The 17,027-nt window shown below is 42.7% G+C and overlaps 1 protein-coding gene across 1 annotated transcript; it reads left to right on the forward strand.

Annotated features, from left to right (window-relative positions):
* Nucleotides 1–3,702: 3,702 nt before the first annotated feature.
* Nucleotides 3,703–6,244, forward strand: LOC109752463 (1-aminocyclopropane-1-carboxylate oxidase homolog 1-like). The gene is made up of 3 exons (XM_020311354.4): nt 3,703–4,290; nt 5,487–5,808; nt 5,910–6,244. The coding sequence occupies exons 1-3, from the start codon at nt 3,755–3,757 to the stop codon at nt 6,162–6,164; spliced, it is 1,113 nt and encodes a 370-aa protein (XP_020166943.1). The 5' UTR covers nt 3,703–3,754; the 3' UTR covers nt 6,165–6,244.
* The last annotated feature ends 10,783 nt before the right edge of the window (nt 6,245–17,027 follow it).

Below are 17,027 nucleotides of genomic sequence, written 5' to 3' on the forward strand. Positions count from 1 at the left end.
GCTAAATGACTGTTTCCAAAATGTATTCATATGAGATGATAATTTAGTCCATGAACTCTTGCTGAACCTTTTCGAGGAAAAAGTGACAGCGGATATGAATGCTCGGTTATGCTCTGATTTACTGGCAAGGAAATTGCAGACAGTCACTTTCAGATCGGTCCTCTGAAGGCCCAGGATGTGATGGATTTCCGGCATGTTTCTTTCAGCATAACTGGCTTATTCTGAAGGAGGAAATCATGTATGCTGTAAAGGGATATTTTAGAACTGGAGTCATGCCGGCTGGCGTGAATGACACGGTGATTGTTGTTATTCCAAAAATAAAATACCCATCCCATTTCTTTGAGTTCTTATCCAATATTCGTCTCTCTATAATATTGTTCAGCGTAGAGAGGCTTATGTTGCAACAGTATTACAGTCCATTCCTCTTAATATTCAATTCAGGAGGACTTTAGCAGGAAACCGTTGAGAAGCTTGGCTCCATCTTATGAGAAGATTGATGGATGTTCACCTTTCTCAACAGGCAGATCAGTTGCACTGGAACTAACCAAGAATGGAGTGTTTTCGGTAAAATCCATGTATTTGGATATTATCAACTCTGGATCTATCCCTCGATCTGTGCATATTTGGAAAGTCAAAGTGCCCTTAAAAATTAAAGTATTCATGTGGTTGTCCACAAACAAGTCATCCTCACTAAGGACAATTTGGCAAAACGTAACTGGACATGATCTCGAAGATGTAGCTTCTGTGATCATAATGAATCTATCAAACACCTCATTCTTGATTGCCCAATAGCCAAAATAATATGGCGGTCTGCTCATATAGCGTTTAACAATACTCCTCCAAATAGCATCCACACGTTATTTGGGACGTGGCTGAATGGAGTTGAGACAGAAATAGCAAAACATATCCATGTAGGAGTATGTGCTTTTATGGGTTATATGGAACTGCAGGAACGATTTGATTTTTAACAGAACAACACATATTCATTTCTTGTAGGTTATTTTCCGGGCAACTATATTGATCCGTATGTGGTCGCTACTCACTCCGACGGATGCCAGGGAGCGTATGGTTACTGGGTCTATCCGTTGGGAGACGATAGCGCGGACTATCTTCAACCGGTTTGGATGGCGGTCATGTAATAGGATAGGTGTATATTTTCTTATCTATCTTTATTCCGCCGGTTGTGGCTATCCCATTTTCATATTTTTTGCTCTTTGTGAGACCTTTTACTTTTTGAGACTTGGAGACTTGGTTGAACTGTTTGCTTATTAATAAAATGGCCGCATGCATCATTCTGATGCAGAGGCCAGGGGAACCTCCTTTTCGAAAGAAAAAAAATTCTTTGAGTTCCGCCCCACCCGTTTGTGCAATGTCATATATAAAATTATTGCTAAATGCCTAGTGAACTGTGAGACCGATTCTCAATCAGATTATTCCCCCATATCATAGTGCCTTTGTTCCGAGACGATTGATAACTGATAACACACTGCTTGCTTTTGAGTGCCTTCATCATATCTAGTAGGACAAGAAACCAAAGAATGGCTTGTGTGCTTATAAGTTGGACCTGTCAAAGGCGTATTACCGTATTGACCGGGGGTTCTTGGAGCAAGCAATGCAAAAGTTGGGCTTCGCTCACTGGTGGATAAGTTGGATCATGACTTGTGTTACCACCGTGAGACACTCTATTAAATTTAGTGGAGCCTGCTTGGATTCATTGCACCGTCGCGAAGTCTTTGGCAATGCGACCCCCTCTCCCCATGTTTGTACCTATTTTTTGTCGGCGGGTTATCGGCATTGTTGAGACAGGGTGAGTAATCAAATGTCATTCATCCAGTTAAGGTGTGCCCATGTGCACCTGGAGTGTCTCACGTTCTATTTGCTGACAATACACTCCTCTTTTTTTAAGCAAAAAGAACCAAACACGGAAAGTAAAGGAGGGGATAAAAAATTATGAGAAGGCAATGAGATAGTTGACAAATCCTCAAAACTGCTCCATTCAGCTTGGGGACTACTGCCCAGCAAATATCCAGCAAGAAGTGAAACAAACTCTTGAGGTCCACCGAGTTGATTCTGAGGGCAAGTATCTTGTCCTCCCAACGCCGGATGGAAGGATGCATAAAGTCAAATTTCAAATGTTGCAAGAGAGTTCGAGCAGAATTTTAGTGTGGGGAGGCACTTTGTCACATGCCACAAAGGAAATTATGATCAAGATCGTTGCACAAGCCATGCCCATGTAAGCTGCCATATACGGTTTGCGGCGATCTTACAAGGCTTGTTAGTTATTAATTTTTGGTGGGGTTCAAAAGATGGGACAAGAAACACACATTGAGTTGTGTGGGAGAAAGCGACTCAACCGAAAATGAAAGGGGGCACAGGATGTCGGGCCCTGTTAGCTCGGCAAGTGTGGCGGCTGCTCACTAACCCGGATTCTCTCTATGTCCAGGTGCTTAAGGCGAAGTATTACCCTAAAAGTGAACTCCGGGATACCGTTTTCTCAGGTAACACTTCACCAACGTAGCACGCTATACATCATGGCCTGAAACAACTCAAGAAGGGACTTGACGGATTGGCAACAGGGAATAGGTCCATATCTGGAATGACTTCTGGAGTAAATATTATGCTACTACGTGTCATGCATGTCATGCATGACAATAAATAATATCTATAATACTAATCCATGATACTATGCACTATGATGATAGTATTATACACTAGTATCATATGTGATACTCCAAACGACAAGTGGGCTTACCTTAAAGAGTAGTACTCCCTTCTCCCCATAATATAAGAGCGTTTTTTATACTGGTATAGTGTCAAAAACGCTCTTATATTATGAAATCGGAGGGAGTAGATGATAACAAATGTGCTTGCACACGATTGCATTCAAAACCTAGCAAGGGGGCTGTTTTCCACGTGTGCAAGGCGTTTGGCCGAACCATGCAAGTGGTAGGCAGCTGTCCACTAGCACGTGTGCAAACTAACATGCACGTTCTACATGTGAGATGTGACTTCATCCGGCTAACCCTCCTTAACTAACTGCGGGTGAGAAGCCCTCCTTAATTAATCTCATAAGGTCAAAAAATTGGCCGCCATGTTTTCTTTTACACACGTGATGTTTGCATGCATGAACCAAAATATTTTTTTATGTTGCACTTTTATAGTATATATCTTCATGCATACACATATACATCACCACATGGTATGTGTGGTAATTATAAGCAACTTTTTTTAAATGAAAATCAAGTTATGATGATTTAGTTTTGTATAGTTCTACTATATAAAACTAAAGTATGTGGCCCAGAAAAATAATCCATAATTGAAACTCATTGATGCCTAGTAATCATCATCACGCTAGAAGCTAGATAACTTAAATTAGAATAATTCCGGTAAATTTGATGGGATACACACGGGCATAGCGTCTACCACGTGGGGGGCGTGTCCGTTAACCCCGACGGCCGGAGCGCGCGCGGAAGAACGTGCGTCCGCGCGGGCTTGTGCTGTGCAAGGCCGGGTCGCCGTGCCATGACGGCTCGTGCGTCTGCCTCTGTGGAGGACCGTGCTATTGAGTTGTGGAGCCACCCACGTTTTTTGCCTTTCTTCTTCCCCGTCGCGGTCGCGGCACGGTCATCTGTGCGGCAAGCGCACTCACCAGCTAGAAGATACACTATATAGGAGCACTCGAGCAGCCAAGCCGATCACACTCACACTCACGCCACCAACCATCCACGATCATCACGTACATACGCCACTAACCATGTCGACCGCCTCCTCCGAGTCCTCTCCCGCGGCCTATGACCGCACGGCTGAGCTCCACGCGCTGGACACCACCTACGCCGGCGTGCGTGGCCTCGTCGCGTCCGGCGTCACCCATGTCCCGCGCATCTTTCGCGTCCCCGACCAGCACCATGAGCCACGGCAGGACGGCACCGTCCCCGCCGGCCAAGAACCGGCAGCCATTCCGATAATCGACCTCGGGTGCGGTGACCACACGGCCGTGGTGGCTGCCGTCCGGCGGGCCGCGGCGCAGTGGGGGTTCTTCAAGGTGACCGGCCACGGCGTGCCTGAGGACACGATGGCCATGGCGATGGACGCTGTGCGGGCATTCCACGAGGCCGATGGTGGCGAGGGCAGCGACAAGGCGCGGCTCTACTCGCGTGAGCCGGCGAGGGCGGTCAAGTATCACTGCAACTTCGACCTGTATCAGTCGCCCGTGGCCAACTGGCGCGACACGCTCTACCTCCGCATGGCGCCCACCCCACCTGATGCCGGTGATCTGCCGGACAACTGCCGGTGAGTGCTCTGGCTGTATCTCACAGTAGTTCCTCGTAGCACAATTCGATTTTTTTTTCTAGTTTGACGATATTATTCTGTTAACTGCCTGGTTTTAAAGATTGTCACGAGCTAGATCTAGGCCAATTTTTATTTTATTTTTTAAATTGGTAAAATAATATTTTTCATATAACCTGCATTCATTGAGCTGCCCCCTTTCAGAAAAAAAACTGTCATGGAGGAAAAACAAAATACTCTCTCCTTAAAGAATATAAGAGCGTTTAGATCACTACCTTAGTGATCGAAACACCCTTATATTTCTTTACAGAGGAAGTATAAACAAAATTGTTGCATGGAACCATGGAGCAGCAAAACCTATGCTCAACGTCGCTCATCTCACAACACCTTTTACTGGGAAAACGATGGATTAAATTCTTTACCAGTCTTCTCCTTTGATATATGATACGCACGCTGTGCGTATTCGAGAGAAAAAAACAAGTTTATACGGAACGCCTAAAAGTAAACTGGGCCATGAACCTAGAGCAGATTTTGAAGAACCTGATGGATGGATGGAGAAAGAAAAGAGGACAAATGCGATGAATGGGCTACCCGACGCCTTGTCATGGCAGCCTGTCTAGGGACGGTGAGGCTGACAGTGTCAAACAACATGCTATGAAAATCAATATCAAACAAATTAGCAAAATCAATGTCAAACAGCATGCTATGAAAACTTATGAAATACAAAAAGATGTAACATATGCGATCTATTTTGATATGATTATGTAGATGTAACAGATACGGTCTATTTAGGTATCACTATGTCGATATAAAAGGTACAATCTGTTTAAGTACATTTAAATAGACCGCTGTAGATCTAATGGATTTAATATGTTTATACATTTATGTAGGTCTAGTGATTGTGATAGGTTCACCAAATCCTCGACCGGATGTACTTGTTTTTCTGAGAGTTTCTAGCACATCTCTATTTTTCCTTCCTCATTTTTTGATATACAGTAGATATGTGATATAATTTATACCTATATGAAGTATGTATTGTTCGTATTAGTTCATTCTTGGTTGTTAAGTAGTAATTGATTAGAGCTAAATTGTGCAGTGAAATTACTTTCTCTGGGACATCTTTTGGTTGTGTTTTTTATAGGAATTATACTTAAATCGCATGTTCGAAATAAACAACTCACTCAAATGTTAATTTTCAGCAATGCGTTGTTTGACTATGCCCACCAAGTGAAGAGTTTGGGGAACACTTTGTTCGAGCTGCTCTCGGAAGCTCTTGGGCTCAAACCGAGCCACCTGGCAGATATAGAGTGCAACCAAGGACAAGTCTTACTATGTCACTATTACCCTCCTTGCCCACAGCCTGAACTCGCCATCGGGACAAGCCGACATTCAGATGGTGGCTTCCTGACCATACTTCTCCAAGACGAAATCGGCGGCCTTCAGATCTTCAGCGAGGATCAGTGGGTAGACGTCGCGCCAACGCCCGGGGCATTCATTGTTAACATCGGTGATCTCTTACAGGTATTTAAATCATGGTCTGTCGCCCTTAGTTATTTGTTTTATTCAACGCAAGGGCTCGTACTGATCATTAACTATTTCCTTTATGTTACAAAATTGTGCAGTTGATCTCCAATGATGGGTTTAGGAGCGTGGAACATAGGGTTTTGGCGAAGAACGTTGCTCCACGGGTCTCGATTGCAAACTTCTTCGGAACGCACATCGATCCGACATCGACAAGGATTTACAGTCCAATTAAGGAGTTGTTGTCTGACGAGAACCTACCGTTATATAGGGAAACCCTTGCTGGTGATTATATCAAACATTACTACTCCATTGGGTTAGATGCGAAAACTGCTCTTTCTCATTACCGATTATGAATTGTGATATGTGAAGGAGAGTTTGCACTCTATTTGTGCAAACAATAACCATGTATATGTAGAACATGAAGAATTGAGTAATGTACAATGCTAAGAAATGGATAGTAAACTTGCGTACATGCAACATTGCAGTTTTCCGGCAACTAGCATGGTAGCCAGTGGTGGATCCATGAATTGAACATGGCCGGGGCGAACATTTATGGTATAATTTGTTTTTGTAAAAATGGCAAGTTTACTTAACCAAAATTCATGAATTCAGTTACCAAAAGTAGGAAAAAAAGATCTTTAGAACTACGAACATAGAGTGTTGCTGCTTGAAATGCATACCCAATGCCATAATACAAGCACACAATACAAGGTGACACCCCTACAGCATGTGAAACAAAGAATTATGAATGTAAAACTAAGCACCAATGTGATAAGAGTTGTAGCTTTTGATAAGACTAGTAAGCGTGCACGTGCAACGCACATATCCACTAATATTACAGCCATATGTGAAAATTTTACTTGTGTATGTAAAACGATAATCTGATAGTAGTAGTAAACAAAACATTTCAAATGAATTGTTGTGTTGATAAGGTTCACTTTCCACCCAAAAGGCTATTGCATTCTTATTTCAAACCATTAGTAGCCTTCTTGTTTCTATGAATCTTGAAGAACACATCCAAATACTTAGGTACAACCACTATTTATTCATTCTTGTAAAATGATTATTTTCTTACAAGTCCTACTTTCCATAATCTTCTTTATGTTTTGACGCCATCATTTCAAGATACGCCGTTGAGTGCCACATATCTATGTAGTAGGGGAACAACTGCTCTCATTTGTGGTATCGACGGCGAGCGTCTTCAGGGGAAAGGCCAACCAGAACGACACTCCAATGAGGGCGACTATTGGACAGGAGCCCCTTCAGCCTAGATTAGTGTTTCATGTAAATTTCCAATGACAGAACTGACTCTCCAGAATCCAATCTTTAAACCGATTCTGGGATGAAAACCTCCGCACAAATATGCGATATTCAGACCGGTGTCATAGGACCCCAACGAATAGATTTCACAAACAAACAAAATTTCATCAGGGGCGACTATCCATCAGGGACATAATGATTTTTTTTTTGGTGTTCAGTTAAATTCGCTACAACCATTCAACTGAAAATCAACTGCCGATGTTCATCTTCTTCCTCTGTCCATCTTTTTCTTGTAAAGAAACTAAAATAAAACTAAACAAAAAATAAGTTTTCTAATAAAGAATGAGTTAGTTGCATTAGTATTATCCTTATAAAATAATGAGGTAGGATCCTCCGGGTAGGCAAGATGAGGAGTCAGCCCAGCAGGCTTGGGGTGGCCCAAGCCCATTTGAAAAAGGTCATCTCGGCTAGCCAGCATAATGAAGCACATAATCAACACTGCTACGTCCACTCAGCTGGACCTTTATTTTTTATTTTCTTGCAAGAAAACTTCCGGTCTATTTATCAACTGTTAACGTAGTACTAAGAGCACCAGAAGTAAAAAGTACATGCAGGTTCGTATACCACACCTAGCAACGACTACAAGCACTGGAGCAAGCCGAAGGCGCGCCGCCGTCATTGCTCGTCCCTCATCGGAGCCGGGAAAACATTATTGTATTAGACAGTCGGAAAACTGTCGTGCTAAGGACTCATAGGACCAGCGCACCAGAGCAACAACGGCCACCAATGAAGAGAAGTCTAGATCGTAAGGATCCAACCTACCACTGGACCTTTATTAACACGTCATAAAGATAGCCGTTAGGACGACGTTTTCAATCTGGCGTTACCACAACGCCATCAAAATGTTCCTACAACGCTAGGCTCTTTTGCTAGCTACACAAAAGTGTAAGAAAAAAACTTGAGTAACCTCGCTGCCCAGCTATCTAGGCAACGAACAATTGATATATGTGAGAGGATTTGTGACACACAGATGCAGGAGAACCAAGTTCCTCATGCGTGCCTTTTCTTTTGGCTTCTGATTTTTAATCTTTCATATTTCTTGAAAGAAAAGTCTAAAGTAATTTCTGTTTTCATATTTGTGTTTCTCATGTGGAGGGATTTCAACTAAGATCCGTTTTAAATACATTTTGAGGAGTTTTAAAAAATCTTTTAATTTTGAGTTCTAGTTATTTTTGCCAAGTTATAAAAAAAGGCTTAAAGTTTCAACTCTGAAACTTGATACGAGCAATATTTTGGCACAGAGGACATTTTTCTCGTGGGTACCATGGTTACCACAAAATTTTAAGCAAATTTTGGATGAAATTTTATTTCAAATTTTGAATTCAATTTTTTTGGGAGGAAAAACATAAAAAAATCGATTTTTTTTACAGCAACATGCCTACTGTATTTATAGCATATGACACCTTGAGCGACTAGGGTCCTTTGTGTGTGGGGTGCGAGTGCGCTGTTCACAATACCAATCGAGCTATACAAACTTTACGAGGTGATGAAATAGGAGAAATACAACAAGCACAAACGTTAGCTTAAAAAAAAAAGCACACACGTTCGTCCAGCCGCCACGTGCTGATTCTCCCGGACACGTGGCAGGTGACGTCATCGCCTCATGTGATCACGGTCCGCACGTGTGCCATCGTACTTTCCTAAAGCACGGAAACAAAGAAAAAAGATCCCTGCCGTGTTTAATAAAACCCTGCAGTGTTCGTATATACCTTCCCTGTGCTCACGTACGTCGCATCCAGATCTATAAAACGAGAGAGAACCAGCAACTTGCGGCGCGCGCGACGGCGATGGAGACGACCGAGAAACAGGCAGCGGCGGCAAGCGGCGCAGCCAATGGTGGCGAGCCGGCAGTACCAGTGGCGGCCTCGGACTCGGAGTGCCAGAAGCTGGCGGAGGCCGACAAGGCGGAGGCAGGCAAGGGGAAGAGGATGGTCAGGGTGAGCCAGAAGTACATCGACATCGTGCTGAGGGAGAAATCCACCGGCACGGGCATGGGGACTGACTACATACAAGTCGACTGATTTTGTATTTTGGGTCAGTCACTTTTTTGCACCGTAGAAGTAGAAAACAAGTCAAAGTCTATCCCTGTGGCAACGCTAGCTATGGCTGGCTGGGTACATGCATGCTTGCGTGCATGCAATGGTTCGGCTTGACATGCATGGATAATGGATGGGTCACATTCACACTTACATCAAGTTAACAGTTTGGCTTTTTAGGTTTGATGGATATGAGTACGTGCGTGAAAAATAAAAGCACATACACGTTTGTATATGTCTTTAGTGATGGTATAGGCATAAAAAATAAAGTAATAAAGTTTTCTAAGAAAATGCATGTGTGCCGCTGGTATTGCCTTTTAAGAAAAAAAATTGCAACAATTTTACACTCAAATTGCACTTTTTGTAATACACAAAGAATAAACATATACTAGTGCAATTTTCGCAATCTTGTATAATTTACACACATATTATAGTATTTGAGTGTATACAGACCCTTTACGAAGAAAGAAAATATAAAACTAAAACAAAATAATAAAATATCTAGGGAAGAATGAAACCCTTTAAGAAGAAAGAAAATAAAAAATAAACAAAAATAATGAAGTTTAATTTCTAGGGAAGAATGAACCATTGAGAAGAAAGAAATTAAAAAAACAAAAACAAAAAAATCAAGAATTGGTTTATGGAACAATGACCCTTTTAAGAAGAAAGAAAATAAAAAACAAAAACAAAAACAAAATAATAAAGTTTTCTAGGAAAAAAGAAACCTTTTAAGAAGAAAGGAAATTTAAAAAATTACATAAAGGTTTGCCCTGAAATTGCACATTTTGAAATATGCAAAAAATAAGCATATAAAGTGCAATCTTTGCTCCCCTACTATAGTTTACATACATGGTGTATCATACTTGCGTATATACTTACTTACACACATAAAAAAAAACATATTCTAAGAAGAAATGAAGTATAGTGGCATTGGCACTACCCTTTAAGAAAAAAGAAAGTGAAAAAAGAGAAATAGTGACAAAATATGCACACAATTTACACATTAATTGCACTTTTTTTAGTATATGTAAGAATAAACATATAATAGTGAAATTTACATAAAAAAGGAAGTTTTTAAACAAGGAATGAATTAGTGACGGCGTTGGTATTAACCTTAAAAAGGAAAATGGAATAAAAACTAAAACATAATAAATAATATTTTTTCTAGGAGAAAATGAATTAGTTACATTGGTATTACTCTTAAGAAGAAAGCAAACTAAAAGAACTTGCACGCAACTTTGAGTGAAATTGCGCTTTTTGTAATATGCAGTGAATACATATATTAATGCAACTTCCGCTATCTAGTATAATTTTCACATATTATATAGTACTCGCGTGCTTACATATACAAAACATATTAATAGAAAATATATTTCTCTAATAATTAATGAAGCAAAAAATTAGCATTTGTATTACCCTTAAAAAAGAAAGAAAATACAAAAATTTCCAAACAATTAGCACAAAAAATGCACTTCTCATAATATATAGAATAAACATATAAGAGTGATGTTTCGGTGCTCTAATATAATTTGTACATGTAGTACTTGCGTGGATACATTTACACGCATTCAACACCTGAAAATACATGCAAAGAAAAAAAAAACTCAACTGAAAAATAAAAAATAAAAAACGAAAACAAACATGTGCAGAAAACAAAAGCAAACACAAGGAGAAAAAAACATACACACACTAAAATTGAGATGCATTTCATACATGCATGTGCGTGCAAGAGACACGAATTGGAGACATGCATGCATGCAAGGAAGCGCATCGTGCACTCAGCAAGGATAGACAGAAAAATCGACTGAACAAGTGACAGGATCAGTCGACCTCCTACACATGTATCCAGTCACAAAGCACTTTGAATCAACGGCCACAAATTTGACTGACCGGAAATAGAAAACTCAGTCGCCTGACATGTAGCTAACGTGACGGGCATGTACAGGAAGAACAGGGCCATGGAGATCGTTGAGAACTACAAGGGTCCCCTTGATCTCCGGTCGCTCGTGGCAATCAGCAATGGTATTAGGGAGAAGATCCACGCCGACGACGCGGCGATCCTCGAGCAGTACCTGTAGGAGATATGCCCTAGAGGCAATAATAAATGATATTATTTATCTCCGAGTTCATATTATGTTTATGTCCCATGCTATAACTGTTGTGGTTCCCGAGCCCGTATATCCATAAAGGCTCTAGGGAGAACCCATATGCACGTGGAATAATAAACGATAAATTGTATTCCTAGTCGTGCCTCTAAGACTAGCTCACGTGTTGCATGATGATTATGTTTTCCCAATCATGGGCATGTCTATGCCAAGCAACTTTGAGGGCACAATGTCAGGAAGGACATTTGTGTTGAATCGACCAGAATTGATGTTATGCTATGAGATACATTCGTCATAAGTTAATGGTTTATAACACAGAGATAGTTAATGTTTGCATAATTCCTTAGACCATGAGAGTATCGAGTTTCTTCATGCTTGCTTCATGAACTTTGGGGTTTGTTAAACGTCATCCGTAACTGGATGGCTATTACGGCGGCTTACGGGTAGCTTGATAGCTCAAGATTGGGATTTGCTCCTCCGACGATGGAGAGATATACTCGGGCCCTCTCGGTGTTACGGTATCCATCATCGTCTGGCCAGACACTTTGTGATTTGATCACGGGGATGCCGGAACACGATAACGAGAAAAGAGAACAATACCGGTAACGAGGTAACTAGCATAGTGGACAAGTTGTTGATCCACGGGAATGCCAACATGTCTCACCTCGGGTATTTGTAACATATCGCGAAGCAACAGGAATAGCTCACTGCAACTGGAGGTTCACTCGAATATTTATTCGTGTGGGTATAGGGGTCAATATGGGTGTCCACGGCTCCGATGTTGATCATTGATCGGAAGGGGTTCCGGGTCATGTCTATACTTCACCGAACCTATAGGGTCACACGCTTAAGGGTCATCTATCTGCTGAATACTAGACAAGGAGTCTGAGAGAAAATCACCCAAAAAGTTTCGGACACCGAAAAGTTTCGGACAGCGGAAAAGTTCCGCAGAGAGAGGTCACCGGATGAGTTTCGGTGAAACCGAAAAAGTTGTTTCGGGGTATGCCATTAAGTCAAAATGGTTTCGGCACATGCCTGATAATTCTTGGAGGGTGCCAGAATCTTTCTGGAAACTTTTTGGAATTTTCAGAAATAAAAACCGAAAATGTTTCGGAGCTGCCGGTACCGCTTTGGCTGTTTTTCGCAGATGAAATTCACTAATCTGGAACTGTTTCAGAACGAATCCAAAATCATTTTAGTGGGTACTGGAATTATTCTAAGACCCCCAGAAATATTTTCGGATTTAGTGGACGCGAAAAATTGTCTTCATGAATAGTGAAAACGCATTCTTGTTTGCTTTTCGCAGATGAAAATCACTAAACCGAAATTGTTTCGGAACGCGTTGAAAATTATTTTAGTGGGTACTGGAAATGTTCTGAGCCCACATAAATATTTTCAGTTCGAACGGACGCTGAAAAATGTCGTCATGAATAGTGAAAGTGCTTTTTGCTTGGCTTCTTGGAGAAGCCACCTTGAGGGCCTTTTTGGTATTTTTCCCCTTGGCTTCTTGGAGAAGCCACCCTTGGGCTTGGCCTATAAATAGGGGTGGAGGGGGCTGCCTAAAGGATCATCCCTTTTCACATACAAGTGCCATGCATGATCTGGCTTCTCTCTCCCTCCCAGCGAAATAGTTTCGTAGAGCCGAAAGGTTGTCTGGGTTCCGGTGGGAACTAGTTCTGGACGGCGAAGCCCTGCCGGATAGATGACACCGTATGTGTGCAACTCTGTAGAGAGATCGTAGTTTCGGTCTTAGTTCGTGAGTGCCTCCCGAAGGGCTGTCCGTGTGACCGTCCGAGTTTCGAAGGTCCTCCCGAAGGGCTGTCCGAGTGACTGTTCGAGTTTCGAAGGTCCTCCCGAAGGGCTGTCCGCGACACCGTCCGGGGGACTGTTCGACCGCCTCCCGGAGGGCTGTCTAAGGAGCAGATGAGGGTATACATCCTCGCGGTTGGGAGGTTGTAAATCCTAGCTGCGGGGATCTGCACCGCCGATCGTCATCGACTCTACTTTCCGCTGCGCTACGAGTCGGTAACGAAAAAGATCAAACCTTGTATGCAGTCTCCATAGTGGTCCTGGGCTGGTGCGTAGGTCAGAAAATTTTTGTTTTCTGCTGCGTTACCCTTCAGTACCACCGCCTCGGCTACGCCTACGCCAAGGTCGAGGAGGAGGAGGAGCCCTCCGTCGACAATGAGAAGGTCTGCGCCCCGCTCGCCAGGTCAAGGCAGCAGGTCCCGCCAGCTTAATCTTCATCTGGAGAAGACTTCAATGTTTATAGATTACCTAGCAAACTTGCTATTGATGCCTGTATCATCTACCTATCCTATTCTAAGTTTGTTTAGTTCGATTGTTTTTTGTCTGATCAGATCTCATATGGGACATTGGAACAAAATATCTAATATGGGACAAAGGTTAATTGTGCTACATGCCTGCATAGTATGCTCAGACTTTGTGCTATAGTTTTGTGCTCTCCCTGCTGTCAGTGTTTGCTATGTTAATTGGCCCCTAAGATGGAGCGGAATTTGTATTAGATGATAAACACTACTGAGTCACAACATCGTACATGTGCCTTGTGATTGTAATAAGTTTCCACTCATAGAATTTTAATTTGAAACGATCATTACCAAGCTAAAGATGAGGCGGATTTGAGGATTATTACTTGTCACACCTAAACTTAATAATCTTGCATCTTTGGATTTGTCAGTTATTTACAACTTCTATACTCCAATACACTCCAAAAAGTTCTAGAGATCAACTAAAAAAATATGGATATTAATACATGGAACTACTATGGAAAAGAGGACATACAAATATGCTATTATGTGGTACTAGAACAATTGATAGATACAATACGACTCACCAAATCACAAAAGTAGTATCAAAATAATACAAAAACACAAAATCTAGTTTAAAATAAATTATCTATTTGAATTGATCACCAATATCATGGCTAAACTCAAACCGACTGGTCAAAACTTTTGGCTTTCTTGGAAAGTTTCATGAAGAAAATGGAATGGAATAATACAAAAGAAATGGCATACATTAATTCTGAGAAAAAAATCTTAGATTTATGATCAAACCTACTATTTTTTTCCTTTTGCTGTAAATTATTTAATAAAAAGTAAAAACAATTAGTATAAATAGGCGAGAGCGTGATTATGTCGTCTTGACACCTGCAATAAATATTTTGAATTGAAACAACATGGCACAAAAAACAATGAGCAAAGATTATGACGAATTATTTTATTTTTCTATAAGATTGAGTGTCCGCTTGTCATATAAATAAATATAAGCAACTGTTAGATTTGATGTCCAGATAGGCGAGAAGACAAATGAATGTTAAGTATTCCAGCCAACTAGACCGAAGCTAGGGTCGCCGCCACCGGTGGTGCTGGCTTTACGAGACATCCGTGGAGAACGATGGTGGATTCGAGCAGCTAAGAAGGATCAATCAATTGATTAAAGCCCATGTCAATTTCACGTGTACATAAGGGTGCTAGTGTGTGCGCATGTGCTACTATTAGAAAATCAATCGAATTGCCTATGTGCTTGCTAGCTTCGCATGTATAGTGATGCACTCGTGAATCCTAATCGAGTTTCTGATTGATGTTCTAATGGGGTGAATTTCTTTTCAGATTTTTTGTTCCTTGGCAAGAATAGATAGTGTTTGCTATCCTCCGGCGGTTCCTATCATCGAGAGTTTTTGCCTTCGCCGTTCCTCATTGCACCTACTATTGGCAACAATGAAGTCATTTCTTGGAATTGTTGCGGCATGCTCTCAGCGATGGCAGTACGTGAGCTGTTGGATCTTCAAGGGCGGGTGAGAGCAGATGTGATATTTTTGTCTGAATCTCGTCTAAACAACAAGTCCACATTACTCATTACTCCCCGAAATACACACAGACTCTACCCCTATGAGCACATCCGAGAGACTGAGCCGACATATCATTTTGACATTGATGAAATCAACAAAGACGCCTCGTAGTTGATGAGAACGTCTCCTCCCACTGAATGTGCATCGTTGAAAATCCTAAAATAAATCTAAGAATAATGCGAGCATTAGGACATGAACCCTGGTGGACTGGGGATACCATTGTCCAGATAACCATCCAACCATGTTTTATTCGCAAAACAAGTGGAAGGTTAGCACCTCGAGGGATGACAACCCACAACCAAATCCCTGGTGGAGCGTGACGTGTCCCAGACGATGACATACGCCACAAAACCGAGTTGTAAAGACGTTCTTATGAACTTAAAAGCAAGGGGCCACCTATTTTTTTAGTTGGCTGGAAAAACAATTGGGTCAGTCGATTCCCATGAAAGGTTGGATATGAAATAAACTGCATGGATCTCCTTGTACCTCCGTCAGACCCTTTGATGTTCATCTTCCTCCTTTTTCTGTCCTTGCAAATTCTTCTTCGCTCTCTCGCTTACCGCCGGTTCGACCACCTGCTCTCGCTCCTAGTGGCTAGCAGCGCTACCCGTGCACACCTCACCACCATGCCCTCTCCACTGCCTCTATCGTGTTTTCGCCACCCCCGAGCAACCTTCTAAACCTACACATGCACCAAATTTTCTCCCACTAGCCCACACCCCACCCAACTTTGTCCACCTTTGACAGCCCTCAACCTACGACGCCGTTGCCGCGTTGTTGCCAACTACTAGTCGCTCTTGATCAAGGCCTCACCAGCATCCCTACACCTAGCGCTCGCCGTGGCACCGCTGGCTTCAGTCGTGTAGCTTCGCCGGAAGTCGACTGGCATGAAAGAAAACCTCATGCAACCAAGGATTAGCAAAACCATAAAGTTAATTAATCCCTCTAAAGTTGTACAAAACTGCATCAAATAATTTGGATGAGAGAAAGTACATACACTTTTCATATATTATGGGACAAAGGGAGTACTTTTTTTTTTGGAAAAGGGATGACCCCTGCCTCTGACGTACGTGCGTTGTGTCTTCGACGGGAGTCCAATCTATACTCTACTGTTCGAAAAATATACTCCCTCCGTCCCGAAAAACATGTCGCAGCGGCATTTTTGCAATTTAGCCCTCGTGGTTTTCCCGACCAAACCCGCGGTCCTCTGTCTCCTTCCTCGCTCTTCTCCGACACCGGCCGATTTGGTCGCGCCTCCCTTGCCCTCGGCCCCGCCGCCTTGCTCCCCCTCCCGCCGCTGAACGCCGCTTCCCCCCCACGCCGCCCCACGCGGTGGTTTCCGTCCTCTCCGCCCGCCGCCTCGTTCCCCTCTGCTCGCCGGCCGTGAAGGTTCGATTTTTTGGAGACCACTGTCCGGAGTCCTCGCTCTCCTTCCGCCTCTGTCCATCATCAACCACCTCCTCGCCTTCGACCACGAAGCTCGCCCCCTCCATGACGCCGTCGACCAGAGCACTAGAAAGCATAGGTGCCCCTTTTCCACTCCTCGGACGGCTACGCGCTCAAGGTGGAGGAGCTCGCCGGAGTGGTGCTGACTGGCGACTCTGTGGTGGGAAAGTCCAATCTGCTCTCCCACATCACCCGCAAGGAGTTCTGCCTCGACTCCAAGTCCACCATCGGCGTCGAGTTCGCCACCCGCACGCTCCACGTAAGACCAGATTTCCTTGCTGTTCCCCACCTCCTCCTCCTCGGTTAGATCTGCACGCTCCACGTAAGCCAATCAGTTAGTACCATAATTATTGACACGGAGTATTTAGGACATTCCATGAGGTTTTCTTAGATGCAAAAAAGTTCTGTTTGTTGTATGTATCACAAATTCAGTTTTAGTTC

The sequence above is a fragment of the Aegilops tauschii genome, chromosome 2 (genome assembly GCF_002575655.3).
Source record: "Aegilops tauschii subsp. strangulata cultivar AL8/78 chromosome 2, Aet v6.0, whole genome shotgun sequence".
Classification (NCBI taxonomy): Eukaryota; Viridiplantae; Streptophyta; class Magnoliopsida; order Poales; family Poaceae; genus Aegilops; species Aegilops tauschii.